General features: G+C 42.2%; 2 protein-coding genes across 8 annotated transcripts in view; both read left to right on the plus strand.

Annotated features, from left to right (window-relative positions):
* The first annotated feature begins 7,137 nt into the window (after positions 1–7,137).
* cyb561a3a (cytochrome b561 family, member A3a) lies at positions 7,138–10,795 on the plus strand. 5 transcript variants are annotated; one of them, XM_028414131.1, is made up of 7 exons: positions 7,138–7,160; positions 7,551–7,713; positions 7,972–8,176; positions 9,837–10,045; positions 10,137–10,291; positions 10,370–10,538; positions 10,617–10,795. In XM_028414131.1, exons 2-7 carry the CDS (start codon positions 7,558–7,560, stop codon positions 10,641–10,643), a joined length of 921 nt encoding a protein of 306 aa, XP_028269932.1. In that variant the 5' UTR covers positions 7,138–7,160; positions 7,551–7,557; the 3' UTR covers positions 10,644–10,795. The 5 variants fall into 5 exon arrangements, with proteins under 5 accessions (XP_028269932.1, XP_028269931.1, XP_028269929.1 ...); XM_028414130.1 differs by lacking the exon at positions 7,138–7,160 and adding an exon at positions 7,167–7,448; XM_028414128.1 differs by lacking the exon at positions 7,138–7,160 and adding an exon at positions 7,167–7,389.
* A 2,560-nt stretch (positions 10,796–13,355) lies between these two features.
* The window catches only part of loxl2b (lysyl oxidase-like 2b), a 29,825-nt gene continuing 20,684 nt past the window's right edge, over positions 13,356–22,496 (plus strand). For 2 of the 3 annotated variants that reach the window (XR_003671285.1, XM_028414929.1), the window contains exons 1-3: positions 13,356–13,461; positions 15,574–15,930; positions 16,182–16,357. Coding sequence is in view for 2 of the 3 variants with exons in the window: in XM_028414929.1 (XP_028270730.1) it covers positions 15,588–15,930; positions 16,182–16,357 (519 nt within the window). In the remaining variant the exon portion in view is untranslated. The remainder of the gene's footprint in view (positions 13,462–15,573; positions 15,931–16,181; positions 16,358–22,496) is intronic. The other variant, XM_028414930.1, reaches the window with a different exon arrangement.

Below are 22,496 nucleotides of genomic sequence, written 5' to 3' on the forward strand. Positions count from 1 at the left end.
CAGCAGTTTTTACACAGAATTTTCAATAAATGATCTAAAATACAAAAAAAAATTCTCTTTTCTTTCCTGTTTGACTCAAATGATGTGTTTTGTTTCCACACTTATAATAACGTCACTGTCACCAATAAACAAGTTAAGCCGGTATGCAGTCTTGATAACCGGGCCACACCTTTGAGTAGACTTTGAACCCACCAAGAACCTGTGCTTAAGAACACTTGCACAGGATACTCTACAGCATACAGCTGTAAATTTGCTCTATACCTATGGTGCTTCTGAGATTAAATAGCCGTGATCAATGCTCAAGGCCTGCAATACAGATTTATATTAATTCAGTTAATCTGCAGATTAAGATCTAAGTGATGCTTGTGTTCTTTCTTCTGGCCAAAATTACCAACAGTATTCCTAAAGCTCAATAATCTGTAATTATTACAGTTTTTTTCTCTATCCTAGAAACAATTGATTATAAAGTTTTCTAATATTGTCACCAAACTGATTTTTATTTTTAAAATGACATATTGTGATAGAAACTGTGACCTTTTTTAGTCTTTTATTGCACATGAAATAGTGGAGCTACGTCACCAAACATCATGGTAGTAGGTCAGGGGGTTACTGGGGTCAGAGTTATTTCCTCTATCAGTGTCACATGGGCTTTGTCATTGCCCCGCCCCTTTAGCACACTAGCATTGGATTCGTTTCAATGGGAGAAGTGAACTTGATTTCACTTTTTTTTTTTGTATGTGTGTCTGTGGACCAGGATGTCGTATTGTATGTCTCACTCTGCCTCACAGTGATCATAGTACTGTTTACAGCACAAAGGCAAAGGAGGCCATCAGATCCCTGCAGAGCGATGCACCTTTGGCTCTGAAGGCAACTGCAGCATACTGTGACATGTAGCATCCTGCTGTGTTCTCTCTGCAAGGCATGGTGATTGTAAAACAAAAAACAAAACAACACACACACACACACACAGAAATCCTCCCTAAGACTTGAAAGCTAAAATAGCGATTCTAACTTCTTCCTCCAGAGTTTGATCTTCCCTCATGAGCCGCTCTGACTTTTCTTCACTTTGCCAATCACGTCACCAGTTTTGCCGCCTCATTTTCTCCTTCATTCTTCATTTAGCACGCTGTACTCATTGCTCATATGCTCTGGTGACAAGTGTCTTTCTTCCATTAGCATTATGAATGTTGATGGGCTTATACAGTATCCGTGGGTTTGGATACCAGCCGTATGGTTGTATGTGCTGAAAGCCAGAGCCTGTAATAGAGGTGTCACAGAAACGATTACGCTGCTGTGACAAATCAGCTTTCTGACTCTCATACATCAAACTAATGCTCACCGAGAACATTGTTAAGCATTCTGATGCAGCCATCGAGTGTACCGGCCAAATTACCACTCAGGAAAGGTGATTTGAAGCCACATATCTATTAAAGATCTGACATCCTGGGCTGATCAGTGGCCAGTCCTGCTTGGGTGACAAGTGTCACATATGCATAGGGCTGTTCATAGAAACCCAATGTTAGAATTCAGTGAAATTTAGAGTGGTTCGTATTCCATGGTATGTCCCAATAGAGTTTATACCATGCTATCAGAAGTCTCCCAGTTCCTGCAGCTGGACAAAATCCCCACAGCAACAATGCTGCCACCACCAGGCTTCAATGTAGGGATGGTATTGGGCAGGTGATGAATGGTGCGTGGTTTCCTCCAGGCAGGACTCCTCTTGGCGTTCAGGCTAAAGAGTTTAATCTTTGTTTCATCAGATCAGAGAATTTTGTATGTATGATGGAGGCCACTGTGCTCATTAGAACCTTCAATGCTGCAGAAATGTCCCCACATCTGTGTCTTTTTCAAAATCGTGTCCAATTAACTGCATTTACCACAGCTGGACAAACAGGACGCACCTGAGCTCAGTGTCATGTGTCATGGCAAACACTGTGAATACTTATGTACATGTTATATTTTTGATAAGATGTGAAAAAGTGTAGTGCTGTGAATACTTATGAACATGTTTTTTTTATTTTTAATACATTTTCAAAAGTTTCAAATGGAGTTAAAAAATGGCTGTAACACACAAGAATATGTGAAAAAGTGTAGTGCTGTGAATACTTTCTAGATGCACTGTATGTAATGGTTCTTCTTCGCTCTTACTCTGACTCAGAATTTGTAGCATTTCACCTTCATTTCATGATGCTAGAACTCAACAGCTTTTAAAATACGGGATTTTATAATAACATCAACATTGACCAATGGCCAACAGTCGCCTTAGTGCTAATGATTGTGACCTGTTTGGGTGTGAGAGGTCCTCAGTGATCGATGACATGTTTTACAATACGTTTTTTTCAGTATTATAACCGAAAGCAGTGGATTAACACAAACATCAATGAATCTACATTCTTCAGCTCTAATTGCAAACCCCACTGATCTCAGCAAGACACCACGTTCTGTAAGAGCTAGCAAAGAATTCAACAATTAGAAGTGAACATGTGCAGCTAGTCTGCAGAGCTCAGGTGCAAACATGAAGAAAAAAAAAGTGTTTGATCCTGCACAAGAAATAAAACCCAGACCACAATGATGAGACAACATGAAGACTCACAGCGAGAGAGCGGCCTGTTTGATCGCTGAGTCATACTTTTATTTTGACCTGTTTTCACACATAATTCCTCCCAATTAAAGGAGGTGGATCATGCTACTGTCATCAGAAGAATCATAGTTTCAGGCAAGCCTAGCATCACGGGAATCTATTTATCTATAACCTTATGTCATAGTGAAATAATAATAAATCTTGATTAGTGTTTGACAAATACCTGAGTCACTGGAAATCTGTCTGGTAAATGAGACATTGACAATCATTACCATAGTTAATAATAAACACAAATAACAAAATATAAATATTAGACAAACATTTCTTTGCATCCGTTTAAACTGACACAAGAATTCTGATTCTGATTGAATAGTGTTACAGTCCCAACATGACTGGTACTGGAACATGTTGCGGCAAGATCCGGCACAGAATGGTGATTAATGATTAATGTTGCAAAATTGTTGGGCGGTGTCATTTAAAAGTTGTCTTTCCAGTCTACCCCTGCACCACTAAGGTGAAAGGAATTTTCTTAATCACAGCTACAGCTTAAGATGAGGGCTCACGGCGCTAAGAGAAAGGTGGAATGTAGATGAACATTTATTTCTGCTGTAGAAGCTAGTTCCAGTGAAAATGACTCGATTTTGGGATGGTCGGTGTAACTAGGGTGTGTCTGTGGTTGTGTCAATAAAGTGTATTTTAAATGTGTTGTTCAAGGCAGGACAAGTCACCATGGTAACATATAAAACTAGAAAAGGGCTTTTCCTGAAGAAAATGCAAGTTTGATTGCTGCAGCTGAAGCGTTGCTTTGAACACTGATGTGAAGGATTGCTCTGAATTGCTGGAGAATCAGAGCAATTCAGAGCTTTGTATGCCTCTGTGTGTCAGCCTGTCACCATGGTAACAGCAGAGGAGACCTCAAAAACCATTCCAACTTTGAGAGCCTGGCGTGCGGAAACGATTCGGAATTAGAAAATTCTGAATACAAGTGTGATAGAGCAGCATCTAATGAGCGTTTCAAGACTAAAATGGAGTCCGTAGCTTGAAATTTGTAGGAGGAGATACATTTGGCAGATGACCCTCGTTGAAGGGCTCTCTCATAGACTCATGTTAAAAATGACACCGAAATTGCTTAATATTTGAAAAATTATAATCCTACTGATAATAATTCATATAAAGTACGAAACACAACACACTATCTAGATTAGACAAAGTAAATCCTCACAGCAGAGCATGCCGCTGACCTGTTTACTTACTGCTAGCACGGACAGCGTTGGGCTTGGTGGTGAGGTGGCGTCAGCAGGGTGTATCAAAAATCCCGCCCTCCAAATGATGCCTCTTTACAAAGTGGTTTGTAAAAATGCTAGCACCATGGCTAACAGGAGGGTTCTCTTTTTTCAACACCGCTAACAAACTACTCCCTACATAAGAGCCAAAGCATGCCAAATGACTACCAAGTGAAGGGTTAAAGCATTTTAATTCTGCACTGTTTTATCATGTAGTGACCTAAAAGTGTTTATTGCTGTGTTTATTTATTAATAGTGTTGATTTTTAATAGTGTTTATGTTTGTGGGTCAAGTATGGTGAAACCATTAAGATGTGTGAGATTTTATTATGCATCATTCTCCAGGGGAAGGTTTGCTCTGCAGCCCAGTTTTCTGACCGACAGCCGGGAGGCCCCACCCTCTCCTGAGTTTCTCTTCTCCTGTCTTCCTCTTTCCAGTCACTCCTAGACCTGATCCACAATTTATGAGACTCAAGAAATTGAAGTGTTCACCTTATTAGGCAGTAAACAGCAGTGGTCTGATCTCTGTCTGACACAGAACTGGGTGGGACAAAGTAGGTGACCTTGGGATACCTGTGAGTAGTGGAACTCCTCCGGACTATATCAGCTGTGTGAGTTGTTGTTCCTGTTTGTTCTTTGTTGCTTCTGAACAACCCAACAAGATCTCTGTTAGTCTTATTGCTTAATAATGTATAATTATAATCTTGAGACCAGAATATATCCACTTCTTCCTCATTAAAAGCACTCGGGGAGGCGACCAGAAGAGTTCCAGGGGGTCAACCTCAACACAAACCAAAGCTTTTAAAATATATTTTTTTCTTAATAACCTCAACATAACCAAGTAGTTCTGAGGTCTGTGAACAAGTGTAAAACAGAGCTTGTTACAAAGCACTCAAGTGACCGAAGACTTTACTAATTCATCTTTAAAATCTGTTTTCACACCTTCTACATGGATCTTTCCCTTCTTGTAATTTCTGACTCCTTTAGACTTTTCCCCCATTTTAGCAACTTGTCTGTAGTTTCCTGTGATTATTGGTAAGACCCCCAAATAGCCCAGCTGCCACTCCACAGACTCCAATCCCATCCTCTGATAACCGCTCCATTGGCTTGCCACAGCTGCCATGCAGGGACTTCCTGGAGCTACAGGCGGAGACCCAAAAAAAATCTCTCGTGTGTGTGTGTGACCATGAACCAGAAGGCCTTTGGTGGGATTACATCCAGTGGCAACATCACTATTGGTTCTCTTGGAAGAAAGTGTACAAAAACCTGCGGAACACAGCAGAGCTCAGTTAGCTTTTCATTCACCCATGCAAGAAGAATAAATTAGATTTGCTTGAAAATGATCCTTTTTTTGAGTGCTGGGTACTTCTTCTGTGCAATTCTCAGTGAATGGTGCCTGATTTTGATGAAAGATGATCGCTTCATTCAGGCCAAGTGAGAAGGGGCTAAAACAGCTTGCCAGTCTTCATAGCAAGAGCTCTGTTAATCAGTGATGAGAAGGGAATAAAAAAATAAAAAATAGGCCTTCAGTCTTACTTTCTTTCAGCCCTTAGGGCTCCTTCTTAGAACTTAAAGGACAATAGAAGTGAAATGGTGTGCTAAAATATGAAGCTATAGGAGAAAGTGTCAAATTTACTGCCTCATAACCCAGAATCATGCAATGATTTTCCCCCTCTCACTTAATCAGAATGTGTTACAGTGATGGAAAACACTCCGCGGAGAATAAATTGTTAAAAGGTAGAAAAGGTCACAGTGACAGAATTCAGGATGACTTTTCCTGGAATTAAAAGACGGGCAGAGGTAATTTCAGATTCACAAAGTCAGCCTTCTATTCACCGCTGACAGAGAGGCTCCACCTTTATAGATCAGTATGACACCACACACCGGATTCTTGATTCACTTTATGCACTTTTGCTTCAGGACAGAATTTTTCATTCCGCTTATTTCCGAAGTGTAAAAAAAAATAAGTGACTTTGAGTCCCCGTTACAGCAAGGGATCGTATACGTCCAATACCCCCTATGCTCAGGAAGTCTGTCAGATCATCAGATCTACTGTACAGTGTTTGATTTCAATTGAATATTTATGTAAGGTAACCTTGAGTGTCCAGAAAATAAAATGTTTATTATTATTATTGACCTGATGGCCTCTTGATGAAGAACAGCCTTGTTTGACCAAGAAAGGATTGATGCACAAAGGAAGCAGCCAGCAGCAGATGGAGGCTGAAGCTGCCTCCAGATGGTGCTAAAACACAACAGATCTCTGCAGGGTCAGCTGCAGCCTGCTTCCTCCAGGAGGGCCCCTCATATACCATTATCAGGAATATCATTCCTTCCTACTGGTGGATTGATAGTGCATGATTGATGAATTAGGATTCAGTTTTATTGTCTGTTGCTTTTACAGTTCAGATCATATTTTCTTTAGTTGCCACAAATATTTTTAATAATGAACTGATGCCATCTTTTAGTGCCATTAATTCAGTTTTATTGTAAATAGATCAGATCCTTGTTCATACAATAAGAAGATGATAAGACTGACAATGACATGACCAGGATGATTCAACATTTGAGAAAATATCTCATTTTTATCTGTTTATTGTCAAAAACTGTGGTATTTTAACACATCAGTTTAGACATCTCTTACATTTATTATTGTACCAGCCTTAATACACATTTTATTTCATCACATTCTCATTGTTTTTTTTTTAAATATGACTATTAACAGTATTTCACTTTCATATATGCTGCAGGTGTATGATGAAAGTAATGTGTATGATGATATATATCATTCACACTCTGTAATCAGCCTTTTAAGAAGACAAAAACAATACACACATTAAAAACTAAAAAACAGTCAGAGAATTAAAAAATAAAATAAAAGCCAAACATAGGATTGTTATGACATATAGTATAAATAAGTCAACAAATTTTTTGATATATATATATATATGTGTGTGTGTGTGTGTACAGAGTGACAGGGCACCACCCACTCAACCACCACCTCCAGCAGGGGGCGCTTAAAATGACGAAGAAGAAGAAGAAGAAGAAGTTTGAGCGCAATCAACTACAGGAGCAATTTGGTCAACAGCACATAAACAGAAATGGTTTGAGAATAAATGTGTGTCTAAACACGTCATATGAGTATATACAGTGTGTATCTACAATTCTTTGGGATATTATTTATTATTAACGTGTGTGACGGCTCGCATCTTCTCTTCGCATAGGCTGCAGCACAGGCTGCGAACAAACGGAACTATATTTCCCACAAGCCCTTGCACTTACAATACGGAAATGGGTCAGGTAAATGTCTCTTCCTGAGGTGAAAGGAGTTTACCTGTAAACGCAGCATTTGTCGTGGATATCTTTTAAAGTCTTCTGTCGTTTTCTTACACGTGGAGCGCTATTAACAAGATACATGACTTATATTTTACTTTAACACGTTAAATTTCGGATGTAGCGCCCACGCTATTATCCATACAAGACTGTAGGTGGAAAATATGCAAATATAAAGTCGCCGCGCACGGATAATGTACGTTTACTTTTCAGTTTTGCCAGAAAGCTGTTAACTTTTGTCCTTTTTACACAGGGGTAAATTTCACCACCATAGTGTCATATTCGTCTTGGTGTCCCTGTTTGTGACCGTAATCATGCGTCTCATTGACACTTCCCGTGGGTTATTTTGCTTTCCAGGCAGCAGATGCGGCAGGGTGGCCCTCCTCCATCTCCCAGCTGCTCCTCCACCTCTGACTGCTTCCCCCTCAGCCCCCTGAACACAGCTGCTGCGGCTGCTGCTGCATGTGGAAGTGAGACCTCGGATGAACCGCAGAAACACGAAGTGAGCGCGCAGCAGGCTGTGAGTGTGTCAGTCAAACATTAACAAGTGGGGGAAATCATCAGTGGAACAATAACTACTGAGAGTTAAGTTCAGGGTTGTAGATGTAGGAAGTGCTGTCAGTGTCACAGCAGCTGTGGACAAGGTAAGAAGCCTGTTTACATTTCTGATAGGAATCCAAGCTTTAACTGAAATCTGTTTATTATTTGTGATTAAGAGTTTTATATAGCCTTTTACCTCTAACTCAGTGCTTCATATCTGATTTCTTTTTTCTTTCAGCCCACGCTTCTGTCCAGGATGAGGTCCATTGTGATCTTCTACCTCTGCTACCTGCTGTGCCTGTGCCTGAGCGTGGCCTGCGTGGTGTGCGTGTGTGTGTGGAACAGCCGGTGGCGTGGCGGTTTCGCCTGGGATGGCTCTGCTCTTCAGTTCAACTGGCATCCTGTTCTGATGGTCACTGGTCTGGTGGTGCTGTACGGCAACGGTGGGTGATTTTCTCTCTCTCTCTCTCTCTCTCTCTCTCTTTTTCTTAGGTTTGATTATAGAGAGTTTCATTTCTGCTTCTCACTTCTGTTCTTCCTGCTAACATTCTGGCAGTATTAAGGTAATTACACATCATAGAAACCAAGTATATCATTTGATGCAGCAGTGTGGTAATGTCCACATGAGGTAACGTCTGCTACCATCAAATGAGAGGTGCTGCCTTTCAGACATGAACTGTAATGGACTGTAACCATGGCTACATTTTACAGTTAGAATGCAATCATATGAATAGGAGGAACTTCACCGTCCTGCTCACGAGCACCTTTTGTCCACATTTTTTTTTAGATTTGGGCGTGTTTTGCTTTCTAAATTTGCGTTTTTGTTTTCTTTCTTTTTTCTGGTGTCAGGATGTTTTTTCCTAATATATGATCATCATTTTCTACAGAGCAAACAGTGAATGAATTTTAGAAACCTTCAGTCCACAGAAACATCATCATCACAGACACATGACCATCACTGTCACAATAGAGAGATGTGAGGTCCTTCATTTTGGGAAAAGAGTTACTACCCTAGAGTGCCCAATGTTGAAAAGGGCAGCTGCCACATTTCTGGATGACTGCATGAAACCATGTTATCCATTTTCACAAACAGTGCTGATGACACAAACAGACCAATCAGTGTCCTGAGAGGAACTGCTGACAGCTGTTGGTGTGTTCCAGGGCTGAGTGTGGCAATAGGCAGATTTGTCATTCAGTCATCTGCCAATATTCAGAGTCTTTGTAAGAACAAATTCCCATATGGTTCCGTGTAACAAATGCAATAGATAGAAAACACATTTAATTCTCCTGGTGCCGTTAAATAGGAATAAATGGAACTGAATATTTGTTTTCTGCACACCTGCTTCTGGACCACAAAGCTTACATTTGTATTCATTATAATATAAATGTAAATGATAAATGTCCTTTTCTCTTTCTTACAGCAAATGTAATCTTGTCCTGTGATGTTAGCAAAGCTGTAAGATCTACAAATGAGACTATGTGTGCCCTCTGTGGAAATGTATCTGCTGGGTTTGGTGTGTCATTATGTCCTATGAATCCATGAGGGACATTAGAGGCTTTACAGCAGCTATCATTAGCTCCTTTTTTCTGGTTAGAATCTAAGTATTATTTTCCTTTAATGTGTGCATCAAAGCCTTGGTGCAGTAATCAAAGTGTGTGCACTCAAGGTGCATGTACCACAATAAAAAAACACATAAAACAAATATATCATGTCTATTTGTATCCTAAAAGGGTTAACCACATACACCGTCTGGCTGCCTGTGTATCCTTTAATGACATGCTGTGTCATCACACATTGCTCGCTTGCAATTCGTTGCTTTCACTGGTCTGAGACAGCGTAGTCTACATGTGATTTCTTGGCTGTAAAAGTACACAACTAGAGCGGTATTATTACTTTTTAGTGGCATTAGAGCCCATTCTTGGCATGGCAGGCCATAATAACTGTGAAGAGATTATAGATCAACTCTGTGGATCAGCAGACCAGCCTGTTTCTTTTAACTTAAATAATAAAATATCACCTTTGCTGTCCAAACTAAACCAGTGTCCTCTTCAACCAACACAACATCAGGTACAAATAAAGCCATACTCTGCCTCTCCTTGCAGCTGCTGTGCTGTACCGTATCCCTCTGACCTGGGGTCACAATAAGCTCCCCTGGAAGCTCCTTCATGCCGCAGTGATGCTCCTCGCCCTGATTCTATCGATTGTTGGCCTCTGCGCTGTATTCGACTTCCACAACGCCAAGAGCACTCCCAACCTCTACTCCTTACACAGCTGGATTGGAATCGCAGCCACGGCTCTGTTCGCCATGCAGGTAAGACCACTGTAGAAGCAGAAAGAGGGTGTCATTAGTCAAATGCAATGAGGGGGTATGAGTCCTGTTTTTGTGTCTGTGTACCATGCAGTGGGTGGTGGGTATGGGTGGCTTCCTCCTGCCCTGCTCCCCCATGTATCTACGTAAACTCCTGAAACCCGTCCATGTGTGGATGGGAATCGGCATACTGCTGCTCAGCATCGCTGCCTGCATCTCAGGCATCAATGAGAAACTCTTCTTTGTTCTGTGAGTGCCATTTTTTTCTCTTCTGTTCTTCTTGTAAAATCAAAATATTCTCTTTTAATTTTTTTTTTGTTTCCACAGGAAAGGAAACAGCGGTGGGGTTCAGCCATACTCTGCCCTCCCACCTGAGGCTTTGTTAGGAAATTCATTAGGGGTTTTGATCTTTGCCTTTGGCCTGGTTGTCCTCAAGATTTTGTCCAATTATGAATGGCAGAGACCAGACTCCAGGCCTGAGGATATGGCTTACACGGTGAGAATATGTTTTTAATAAAGGAGGATTCTGTTTAATTAAGCATTTAATAACACTCCTTTTATCTTTATTTCCCAGCCGGTGCTACAAGAAGAAAATGAATGAAGAGAAACAAATCAGTCCAAGCAGCACAGATCACGTAGAAGCTGCTGCAGTGCCTGGAAATGAAATGCTGATTCTGGAATTAAATATTTATTTTGAAATGATATTTAATATTCCTTTTGTGCTTGAAAAATAAAATGTTTTTATCATCACAATAGTTGACATTTCCAGATTTACACTAAAGAAACTTTCCCAGAATGCACTGCAGGTACATGGAAGGATGAAGCCGCAAGCAGTCATCCAGCCACAGAGATTATATGTCATATAATTAAGCTCTCTTTATATGTTTGATATTGGGGATATAATTGTTATATACAGAGTGAGAGATTCAGATTTAGTCTTAGTTTTTTGCTTTTCATCCTGTTTTAGTTTGAGGGACAAGTGTCCTTGTATGTCTTTGCCAGTCTTACTGTTTTCCCTTCATTGGGATCATCTGCTCTGTCTTGATTGTTCCCACCTGTGTCTTGTGCTCCACTATGTCTTTGTCATGTGTCCTGTGGGTGTGTTTTTCTTTCCTGTGTTGCCACCTGCGTTTCCTCCGAGTCATCTTCTTCACCTTGTGCGGTTAGTTTTCAGTTTCATGTTTTACTTTGTTCCTCATAGTTGTGGTGTTTTGCTTTTTTGGTTTTGGCTTTTCTTCTTCTTCTTCTTCTTCTTTTTACAAAACAGAGCTCAGCTTTGGTTTGCTACCTGTGGTCCTGGTTGTCTGTGTTTGGGTCCATTGAATGCTTTGATCATATAGGTTTAGATTTTGCTGGTCCTCACCCACTGACACACCCGTTCCCCTCAGCCTTAGCTACACTTTGTCTGCTCCAATTAGCAAATCCCAGCAAAATACTGCAGTTTAACTATAGGCCTCTTCGTAAGTGCTAGCATTGTTGTGTGCATCTACATATACACTTGGCTCAAAGCATAACTGTTAGTATAGACTCAGTTTCTGATTGGTTGCGGTTGGAGTGCTCATTTTATTATTTGATTTGCATTGTACTTCTGCAGAATATTCTGAATATTCCACATTTATGTTGCTGTATTTTACATACGCCCTTAATACCTCATGGAACAAACAACTGCAGGAGAACAAACCAGACGAAAGAATGTGTCAAAATGCTTCTTATTAGATGAGCCATCTGGCTGAAGGACTTCCTGGGGAACCATGGAAACCACTTTCATCTTCCTGATATCTGTAAACTCTTGCCGCATGGTTTGATTCATTGTGTTACACTGACGAAGGGTATTTTTACTTATTGCTAAAGGACACTCAAACAATAATGCACATCTTTGACAAACTTGTACTGTTAAAGATGTAATCTGGCTCTAAAGCTGTGTGTTGTCAGGTAACCTCCATAACAAAATTGGTTCTTTTGTTTGTCAACGCCACAAAACACAGAAGTAGAGGAAAGACCCAGGGGAAGTCAGTGAACACCGCAGAGCTCAGTATAGAAGTGTTACTGTGAAACCAGTGAAAGGCATCATCTGTCTGGCAGCCAGAAATTCCAGACCGACAGCGAGGTGAGCAGAACTAACCCCAACCAAGGAAACTGTTTTGTTGCCACTAGTGGTACTTCAAGCACATTTCTGTCAGATTCTGTATGTGTTATGAATATATGCATAATGTTTTTATATTTGTTAGTATTGTGAATGAGTGAGTATTTGCAGCAAATGTGTTGTCAAGTTTGAGGTCAGTAGGAGTAGGAGCAACACCTGCAGGCACAGCAGAGGACAGACACAGGATGGCAGTGCTGGGTCACGCACCAGACCATGTGCATGCTCCTGGATTAAGTCCTCCACTAGTGAGGTAATTAAAGTATAACACTCATAATGTTCTGCTTTTGAAGCATCGTTTAGCTCTTCCACACAGCCTGGCAGCATCTACTCCTCCCCCTGCAGATCCCAGTGATAATCCAGGCTGCTGGAAGAGGCGTATGACTGATGCCACATCCTGGAAAGATGAAGCAACAAGGACACCTACAGCCTGCCCCTGGCTGCCAGATCCACCACAGAGTACAGCTTCTACAAATCAGCAGTGGTCTCATCCCACTCTGATGGATCAATGAGGCAGGTTTCCTATTTATCAATAATCTGTGCAGTGGCCTAACACTTCAAAATCAATACATGTAGAGGCCTGTTGTTTTTTAGAGCAGCATCAAACATATAAAACACTCTGTAAATTGTTAAAAAAAGAAAATTGTTGGGCTTCATTGTACATAATTGTTGCTAAGCTTATTTCATCATATTGAGGTTTTGTTGGAGTGCCTTATTATTTTATATTATTTAATTTTTTTGCTGTACCACCTGCACACCATTTATACTCTTTCCACAGGACAAACTCCCAGTAAAACTCTAGGATATTGAGTGTAAACAAAAAAATGTTAAAAAAGAGTGTAAACTTTGATTATTCGTTTGCTTCTTAAAAATCTATCTATATATAAACCTGTCGAAAATAAATGCTGACAAATAATAATTAGTCAAGTCCACATGTCACGCTTCACTGTTTGATGTCCATTACACAGTATAAAGTTGTTTTGTTTGTTTTTCCCACGGTCTTTGAAAGCAGCATTCTCCATCGGCCCTTCTGTCCCGCTCAGGTCGGATGCGCCGTTTTTCACGTCCCCGGTCCTGTCTCCTCCGCTGAGGTCATCGCTAAAGGTGGGCGTCAGTGGGTGGGGCCGCCCCTTTCTTTAGGCTGGCCCACGTTTGCATGAGAGGCAGTGAAAGTTGAGAGAGCAGCAGCAGCAGCAGCAGCTGACTGCAGCCTTCCTTTGCACCGTCGCTTGTTCCTTGCGCCTTCAGGAGGGACCGTCTCTGAGCGGAGGGAAGAAAAGTAAGTTGGGTTCGTGCAACTAACATGTGGGCTTTGTTACTGAGAGCAGGGCAGGGCTTTCTTTTAGCTGATGGTGCTTTTTTTCCCCACTCAAAGTAACAGTATCACTTACTATTATGCAGATTTGTATTGGGCAAAAAAATAGAACAACTAAGTATCTGTAGAAGGAAGATTAACTAGAAATAAGTGTAAAGTTCTCTCCATGTGTATTTCTTTAGCATTTACTGTCACTAAAGTTCAGTTGCACTGAATACTGTGCATTATTTTTCCATCTTCCATACTGTTAGTCCCTTTGTTCTTTTTAAAGGACACTGTGGAACAGACAAAAGTCCCTTTTCTCTGCATGCAGTCATGACTTCTTTAGAAAAGGGCACGAGAAGAGTGGTTGACATTCTTATGAAGTGACATTTTGACCTTTTCAGTCGCTGCACACATCCCCTGCAGCAGCAGGTGGGATCCATGAGTGTGACATGAAGGTAAAGGCAGTATGTATATATAAGAGGGAAGAAGACCGTCCTTAGTGCTTATGTGTGTGATGGCACTGACATTCAGGGTTTTTTTTTAATGCAGAGGAGAAAAGATGATTTTTTTTTTGACTGAGCCAGTGAAGGTGTCAGGTTTCAGAGGTTTCAGGCTGTCTGGATCAGTGACAGTCTTGACATTTTCGTTAGTAACTTAAAACAAAGGGGGGCCACATCCTGCTGTTCTGTCCGACTAGACGTTAGCCGACAAAACAGGAAGGCATGATTTCAGACCCGACTTGCCGTGAAATCCCCCCCAGCTCTGTGCTGTGTGCCTTTTCTGTACGTGCTGACCATGTTTTTCTAATAGCTGTTAGCTGGTTTGGACTGACACATTGTAAGCAGAGTATGTGGGCTCCAATCCCCCCCCCCTGTTCATTTTATAATGTGTGTGTTGATTCCAGCTTGTGTAACCACTGCCACGTTACAGTGAGGAAAGTAGACACCCCGCAGATGATGGATCATCTGTGTCCATACCCAGATGTTTTTACACTAAGGAGCTTTTAACATTTGTTTGTGTGTGGAGACAGCTGCTGATGAGTCAGAGGGCGATTTCTATAGTGCTCAAAACTCAGTGTCGTATCAGTTTTTTGTCTTGTGAGTCATTATTTTCTTTTAAAGTTAAATGAGAGCAGCAGTCTGTGTTTTTCTGTGGGAGGTTTGTATTACATCACCTGGCAGCTGCCTGATTCCAGCTTGAGTCCAGCTTTTCTTCACTCAAAGAACTTTTATTTGATGGGATTGTGACAGACCTAACCTAGATATATGCTCCACTGCTATTTCCTTTGTCACTGGAAACATAGTGTTCTGTAGATTTATCAAATAGGTATCAATAGGTAGGCCAGTATTCTCTATATACATGATGATACACCATAGCTGGCTTGCTACCTCGCCAACGTAGGGAACAACTGCAAAATGAGTGACATGAGCATTGTCAGGTACAGGGTTAGAATGATACTGAATTAAAAAAGTCATGTCCTTGTTTAGCATCAATTGTACTGCATAGAGCATTTTAAAGTAAAGGGAGACAACATACCTAAAATATAAGCACATTATCAGTCTGTAAACCCAGAACAAGGAGATGAAAGTGTTAATATTTGGGGGACTCATATGGCACTTTGTATACCTTGCATGGGTCAAGCTCTAAACTACACTAGCTCCGACTACATTTCCCATAATTCAAAGGGTTGAAGCAAGGCAACTGGAGGTGTAGATTTGCCTCACTTTAACTCTTTGCATGAAAATGATCTGCAGTGCAGGGTCACAAGGGGGTGGAGCCTATCCCAGCTATGGATGGGTAAGAGGCGGGGTACACCCTGGACCAGGTCTCTTCATCCACATATTTCCCATAATTCAACATATCCTCATTTCCATGTGACTGTAGTCTCCAGGCTTGGCTCAAAGTTACCCTGCAGACATCATTAGTGCTTCAGTGAAAGGACCTGAACGTGTGAATTGACAAATCCCTCCCGTCGCTGTGCCTTCGGATTTATTTAGTTCTAATAAATAGAAAACACTATTGTTAATAACTGTTTTTAGTCAGCTGCCAAGGAATTTTAATGAGCGCTTGTCTCTGCTCATCTTTTTTCAGCAGTTCCAACCAAAATGCTGGCCGCCCAGAATCTGCCCTCTGTCATCCTGTTAGTGCTGTTAAAACTGGCCCACGGCCAGTACGAGCACCTGGGCTACCCGCCGGGCTACCCGGACCCGGAACAGGAACATTACACCGCCCCAGAGCTGGCACCAGACACACCCAGGATTCAGCTCCGACTGGCGGGAGATAAGAGGAAACACAACGAGGGTCGTGTGGAGGTTTTCTACAATGGCGAGTGGGGCACTGTTTGCGATGATGACTTCACCATCCACGCTGCGCAGGTGGTGTGCAGAGAGCTGGGCTACGTGGAGGCCATCTCATGGTCCCCATCTTCAAAATATGGCAAAGGACAAGGCATGTCAATGCACATCTTATACTTTAATACCATAATAAGAGTCCAACTTTTTTTTACAGGGCCATTGCTGGCTGAACATACTATTGATGTAACTCCCATGCATGGCTGCACATATTCCCTTTTAATTTATGTACTATTAGCCACAGGAAAAAAAGGTTCAAGGCAAAAAGTTCTGTGTTTTTTGGAAAAACCAGCCTAATAGGAAAAAGCTCTCCCATGGAAGCACTGATCAGTCTTTTTTTTGTTTCAGGGCCCATCTGGTTTGACAATCTGCACTGCACCGGCAAAGAAAAGACTCTGGCTCTCTGTCCATCCAACGGGATTGGCGTTTCGGACTGCAAACACAGTGAAGACGTAGGCGTGGTGTGCAGCGACAAGAGGATCCCAGGATTTAAATTCATCAATACGCTGGCCAACCATGTCGAGGTAAGGCTGAGACATCTGAAGGCCATAAACTTTCCTTTTGTTCTTCACACCTTTTTTTATTTTTTTAACCAAAAGTCGACACCTTGTTGTTTTGCACGGTAACAGCTGGTCTTTATTATCTGTTTTGGCTGTAGTTATTTTGCATGAAAGAGCCTCAAATACAGGGTTTTTGATGCTATTGGGACTATAGGTAGAAGAAGAGTAGGACATGTTGCACTAAAGGAGATATTTAGATGCATAGTCTATGCAAAGAAATCAATTAAAATAATACTTTTTTTCAGGTGACAACCAATGATAATATAAGATAATGGATTTAAAATGAATTATTAGCCCATGCAGTAGTGAAATTTCGTAGTCTGGGGCCCACAGCCATGGGGCCACCTACATCCACCAGATATGTTAATCCCACACTTTGCTAATTAGTGTTGTTAACTGTGTTGCTAACATAAGTGGAAGTTGACAGGTCCTGTAAGGCTGTCTTGGATGAAGTAGCAGCATCGCCTGAGCTGCCAGATTTGGCTGTGACTGGTAACATTAGCTTGGAATGTTCGAAATGCTAACACTAGTGCGGCGAGCAGTGTTTTTTGCTGTCAGCAGCCGGTGCCAGCACCTTTAAAAAAAGGTTGTCACCTTGGCAGTGTTGCTGCTCTCCTTCCCTTTCTCTTTTTCTTCAGAACCACTATCTGCAGCTTTGCTTTATTCTAACTGTTTCACACCACTCTTCAACCCTGTATTTACTCCTGCATCACATCATACATGGGCTCATGGAATATTCCATTGTAGTGGGGAGTGAGAGGATGCTTAGACACCCTATACTCATGAATTGTAAACATTCTGATGCTATTTTAGCATGTGGCATCTTGGCTCCCCTTTGCATATAGGTATACAAACAGTGGTCCTCTCTGCTCAAAATCCAATTAACGTGTATACCTGGTAATATGACGTTAGAGTCAAATCCTCAGCCATGACTTGACTGCAATACATTTTCTAGGTCTTGGCAGGAAACAGCTTGGTGCACTGAAAGTCAATAACCTGACCCATCACTCTCCCCTAATAACAGTCCTTTCTAAATAGCCTCCAGTTAAAGTGTGTCAGTGAAAGTGAGGGTTAACTGGTAATTTTTACATGTTGCACTCGTAACTGTCAAGAGTCATCTGGCCAGCCCTTTAGGGGCCCTGCGGAGCATCACTTTCCAGGTCAACCGACAAGCTCTCAGCTAATTGCCACCACAAGCAGACAGTTATCTTTCTGCTCAGTGTGCAGACCTCATGAATCCACATTCCAATCTTATGAGCGAACTGCAGACCAGAGCTCTGTCTCTCTGGCCCTCTCCTCTGCTTCTTTGGAGGGTTTAAACACTAATATAGCATGTTACTTAATGTGCTGAAAACGTGTGTGGACAGCTCAGTGGAGTTTTTCTTCTTTGTTTCCAAAAGGAACTGGCAGGGTCTACGGGTTGTTATGGATGGCTTGAATTCCTGGAGTTTGTTATATGCAGTTTATGCAGTTTGGTTGATTGTATCAAACAATAAAAGAATAATCTGAATTAATCCCAGGGGAACAAACGATAATTAAAGCTGCAAGCAGCATTGCGGGCCCTCGCGCACCTTGCGATCCGCGGGGTCATCGCAGTCTTCTCTCCTATGCTCTTGTCTCCTATACTCTCCTGTCCTATGCTCTCCTCTTATTTCCACAGAGATACAACGAACACATGTTTACAACCAAACTTTCCTGCTACCAGTAGGTGGCGCTATGACCGTATCATCCTATTAGCATATATATCTGTTCAGACTCGGGTCCATAGCAGTACTGTAAGATTTTGTCCACATTGCATAAAGTATATGGGTAGTACTGCATAAAACACAGCGAGTTCCTTTGTAATGGCGAACGGTCAACTTTGAGGCCACTCCCCCGCCACACGGTAATACTTTTGAAAGAGTTTTGGAATGCATCTATTCCCTATGGTGTCCTGAGTAGACACAGTGAATTTCAGCTCAATTGCATGAAGTATGTGAGGCGTGAAAAGTTTTGAAGCAGGGTCAAAAATAGGCAAACAATTGCCACAAAAGTCAAATTGGCGGACTTCCTGTTGGGTTTGGAGGCGGGGTCCAAGAGACTTTTTTGTGCGTCTTGGGGTGATACACATGTGTGCTAATTTTCATGAACCTGTGTCAAACTGGCCAGCGGGGCTACACATTAGGGCAAAAAATACAGGGAGTTCCTTTGTAATGGCGAATGGTCAACTTTGAGGCCACACCCCCACCACACCGTAAGACTTTTGTAAGAGTTTTGGAATGCGTCTATTCCCTGTGGTGTCCTGAGTGGACACAGTGAATTTCAGCTCAATTGCATGAAGTATGTGAGGCGTGAAAAGTTTTGAAGCAGGGTCACAAATAGGCAAAAAATGGCCACAAAAGTCAAAATGGTGGACTTCCTGTTGGGTTTGGAGGGGGGGTCCAAGAGACTTTTTTGTGCGTCTTGGGGTGATACACATGTGTGCTAATTCTCATGATCCTGTGTCAAACTGGCCAGCGGGGCTACGCATTAGGGCAATAAATACAGTGAGTTCCTTTGTAATGGCGAATGGTCAACTTTGAGGCCACGCCCCCGCCACACCGTCAGACTTTTGTAAGAGTTTTTGAATGCGTCTATTCCCTATGGTGTCCTGAGTGGACACAGTGAGTTTTAGCTCATTTGGATGAAGTATGCGAGGCGTGAAAAGTTTTGTAGGAGGGTCACAAATCGCCAAAAATTAACAGAAATTTCAAAATTGCGGACTTCCTGTTGGGTTTGGAGGGGGGGTCCAAGAGACTTTTTTGTGCATCTTGGGGTGATACACATGTGTACCAATTTTCATGACCCTACTCAAAACAGGCCAGGGGGGCAGGCAGAAAAACCTATGAAAACACAACATTTTGTGTAGCCAGTAGGTGGCGCTCTGTCAAAGCCTCAATATTGTTGTATAGATGTGTTTAGGGTCAGACTCTGATCATACATGTGACATTTCGTACAGATCGGACAGAAAACGAAGAAGTTATAGAGACTTTCTGTGTCCTCAGAAATGGTCAAACTTTGAGGCCACGCCCCGGCCACACCGTCAGACTTTTGTAAGAGTTTTGGAATGCGTCTATTCCCTATGGTGTCCTGAGTGGACACGGCGAATTTCAGCTCAATCCGTTGAAGTATGCGAGGCGTGAAAAGTTTGGCAGCAGGGTCACACATCGCCAAAAATGGCCACAAACCTTCAAATGGCGGACTTCCTGTTGGGTTTGGAGGGGGGGTCCAAGAGACTTTTTTGTGCGTCTTGAGGTGATACATATGTGTGCCAATTTTCATAATCCTGTGTCAAACCGGCCAGAGGGGCTACGCGTTGGGGGCGCTATAGAGCCATTTTTATGTGTGCATTTCAAAAGTCAGCAAATTTTAAAATTTTTCGGGCGAATGAATTTTTCTACCAAGTTTGGTGAGTTTTTGGGCATGTTAAGGCCTCCAAAAATGCGATCTCGGAGGGGGAAAAAAAAAAAAAAAAAAAAAAAAAAAAAATTAAAGCTGCAAGCAGCATTGCGGGCCCTCGCGCACCTTGCGATCCGCGGGGTCATCGCAGTCTTCTCTCCTATGCTCTCGTCTCTTATACTCTCCTGTCCTATGCTGTCCTCCTCTCATTTCCACAGATATACAACAAACACATGTTTACAACCAAACTTTCCTGCTACCAGTAGGTGGCGCTATGACCGTATCATCCTATTAGCATATATATCTGTTCAGACTCGGGTCCATAGCACTAGTGTAAGATTTTGTCCAAATTGCATAAAGTGTATGGGTAGTACTGCATAAAACACAGCGAGTTCCTTTGTAATGGCGAATGGTCAACTTTGAGGCCACTCCCCCACCACACGGTAATACTTTTGAAAGAGTTTTGGAATGCGTCTATTCCCTATGGTGTCCTGAGTGGACACAGTGAATTTCAGCTCAATTGCAAGAAGTATGTGAGTCGTGAAAAGTTTTGAAGCAGGGTCACAAATAGGCACAAAATGGCCACAAAAGTCAAAATGGCGGACTTCCTGTTGGGTTTGGAGGGGGGGTCCAAGAGACTTTTTTGTGCGTCTTGGGGTGATACACATGTGTGCTAATTCTCATGATCCTGTGTCAAACTGGCCAGCGGGGCTACGCATTAGGGCAATAAATACAGTGAGTTCCTTTGTAATGGGGAACGGTCAACTTTGAGGCCACTCCCCCGCCACACGGTAATACTTTTGAAAGAGTTTTGGAATGCGTCTATTCCCTATGGTGTCCTGAGTGGACACAGTGAATTTCAGCTCAATTGCATGAAGTATGCGAGGCGTGAAAAGTTTTGAAGCAGGGTCACAAATAGGCAAAAAATGGCCACAAAAGTCAAAATGGCGGACTTCCTGTTGGGTTTGGAGGGGGGGTCCAAGAGACTTTTTTGTGCGTCTTGGGGTGATACACATGTGTGCTAATTCTCATGATCCTGTGTCAAACTGGCCAGCGGGGCTACGCATTAGGGCAATAAATACAGTGAGTTCCTTTGTAATGGCGAATGGTCAAGTTTGAGGCCACGCCCCCGCCACACCGTCAGACTTTTGTAAGAGTTTTTGAATGCGTCTATTCCCTATGGTGTCCTGAGTGGACACAGTGAGTTTTAGCTCATTTGGAGGAAGTATGCGAGGCGTGAAAAGTTTTGTAGGAGGGTCACAAATCGCCAAAAATTAACAGAAATTTCAAAATTGCGGACTTCCTGTTGGGTTTGGAGGGGGGGTCCAAGAGACTTTTTTGTGCATCTTGGGGTGATACACATGTGTACCAATTTTCATGACCCTACTCAAAACAGGCCAGGGGGGCAGGCAGAAAAACCTATGAAAACACAACATTTTGTGTAGCCAGTAGGTGGCGCTCTGTCAAAGCCTCAATATTGTTGTATAGATGTGTTTAGGGTCAGACTCTGATCATACATGTGACATTTCGTACAGATCGGACAGAAAACGAAGAAGTTATAGAGACTTTCTGTGTCCTCAGAAATGGTCAAACTTTGAGGCCACGCCCCGGCCACACCGTAAGACTTTTGTAAGAGTTTTGGAATGCGTCTATTCCCTATGGTGTCCTGAGTGGACACGGCGAATTTCAGCTCAATCCGTTGAAGTATGCGAGGCGTGAAAAGTTTGGCAGCAGGGTCACACATCGCCAAAAATGGCCACAAACCTTCAAATGGCGGACTTCCTGTTGGGTTTGGAGGGGGGGTCCAAGAGACTTTTTTGTGCGTCTTGAGGTGATACATATGTGTGCCAATTTTCATAATCCTGTGTCAAACCGGCCAGAGGGGCTACGCGTTGGGGGCGCTATAGAGCCATTTTTATATGTGCATTTCAAAAGTCAGCAAATTTCAAAATTTTTCGGGCGAATGAATTTTTCTACCAAGTTTGGTGAGTTTTTGGGCATGTTAAGGCCTCCAAAAATGCGATCTCGGAGGGGGAAAAAAAAAAAAAAAAAAAAAAAAAAAAAAAAAAAAAAATAATAATCCTAAGGGTTTCAATAGGGCTCTTGCACCATTCGGTGCTCGGGCCCTAAAAATAATAATCCTAAGGGTTTCAATAGGGCTCTTGCACCATTCGGTGCTCGGGCCCTAATTATCATAGCACCAGACCACAGTTGTTTAGCTGTTAGCTAACTGTCTAAACAGACAAACACAGCCAGTGAACGTATTGGAGCAATTAGCAGCTACAAATCGGACATTTGCTGTCTTACTGACTGATGGATAAGCAGTGATTTGAGTGGATTGTGATGTAGTGATGGCTAATGTTAGATGGCGGTTCCAGTTGGGAGAAGGTAGCATGAATATATATGATTAACTAAAGTTAAACTTGCAAACTGGTTTTTGGCTTATTCTGTGGTCAAGCAACTGCAACTTCACCTCGTGTCCCACTGCACATGCTCATTAGTGTCTCCCTATCTGTTCCCGCCCATGCAGTTCCCTTTGGTCCATAAACTTTACATTGCAATGAATGGGACCTTTACTTTAAAAATATAGATCTGCTAAGCGCTGACATCACTTGAGGACTTGCAGTATCAGCTGGAGGTTAAAAAAAAAGGCTTTGGTGTTCCCCAAGACCTGGAAGCACACTTC

This window comes from Parambassis ranga, chromosome 9 (assembly GCF_900634625.1).
Source record: "Parambassis ranga chromosome 9, fParRan2.1, whole genome shotgun sequence".
Lineage (NCBI taxonomy): Eukaryota > Metazoa > Chordata > Actinopteri > Ambassidae > Parambassis > Parambassis ranga.

Excerpts from the sequence above, each read along its gene's own strand:
- cyb561a3a (XM_028414128.1), top strand. Across the intron at positions 8,177-9,836 it reads GGTGGTGCTGTACGGCAACG|CTGCTGTGCTGTACCGTATC; the intron begins GTGGGTGATTTT and ends CTCTCCTTGCAG. Across the intron at positions 10,292-10,369 it reads GAGAAACTCTTCTTTGTTCT|GAAAGGAAACAGCGGTGGGG; the intron begins GTGAGTGCCATT and ends TTGTTTCCACAG.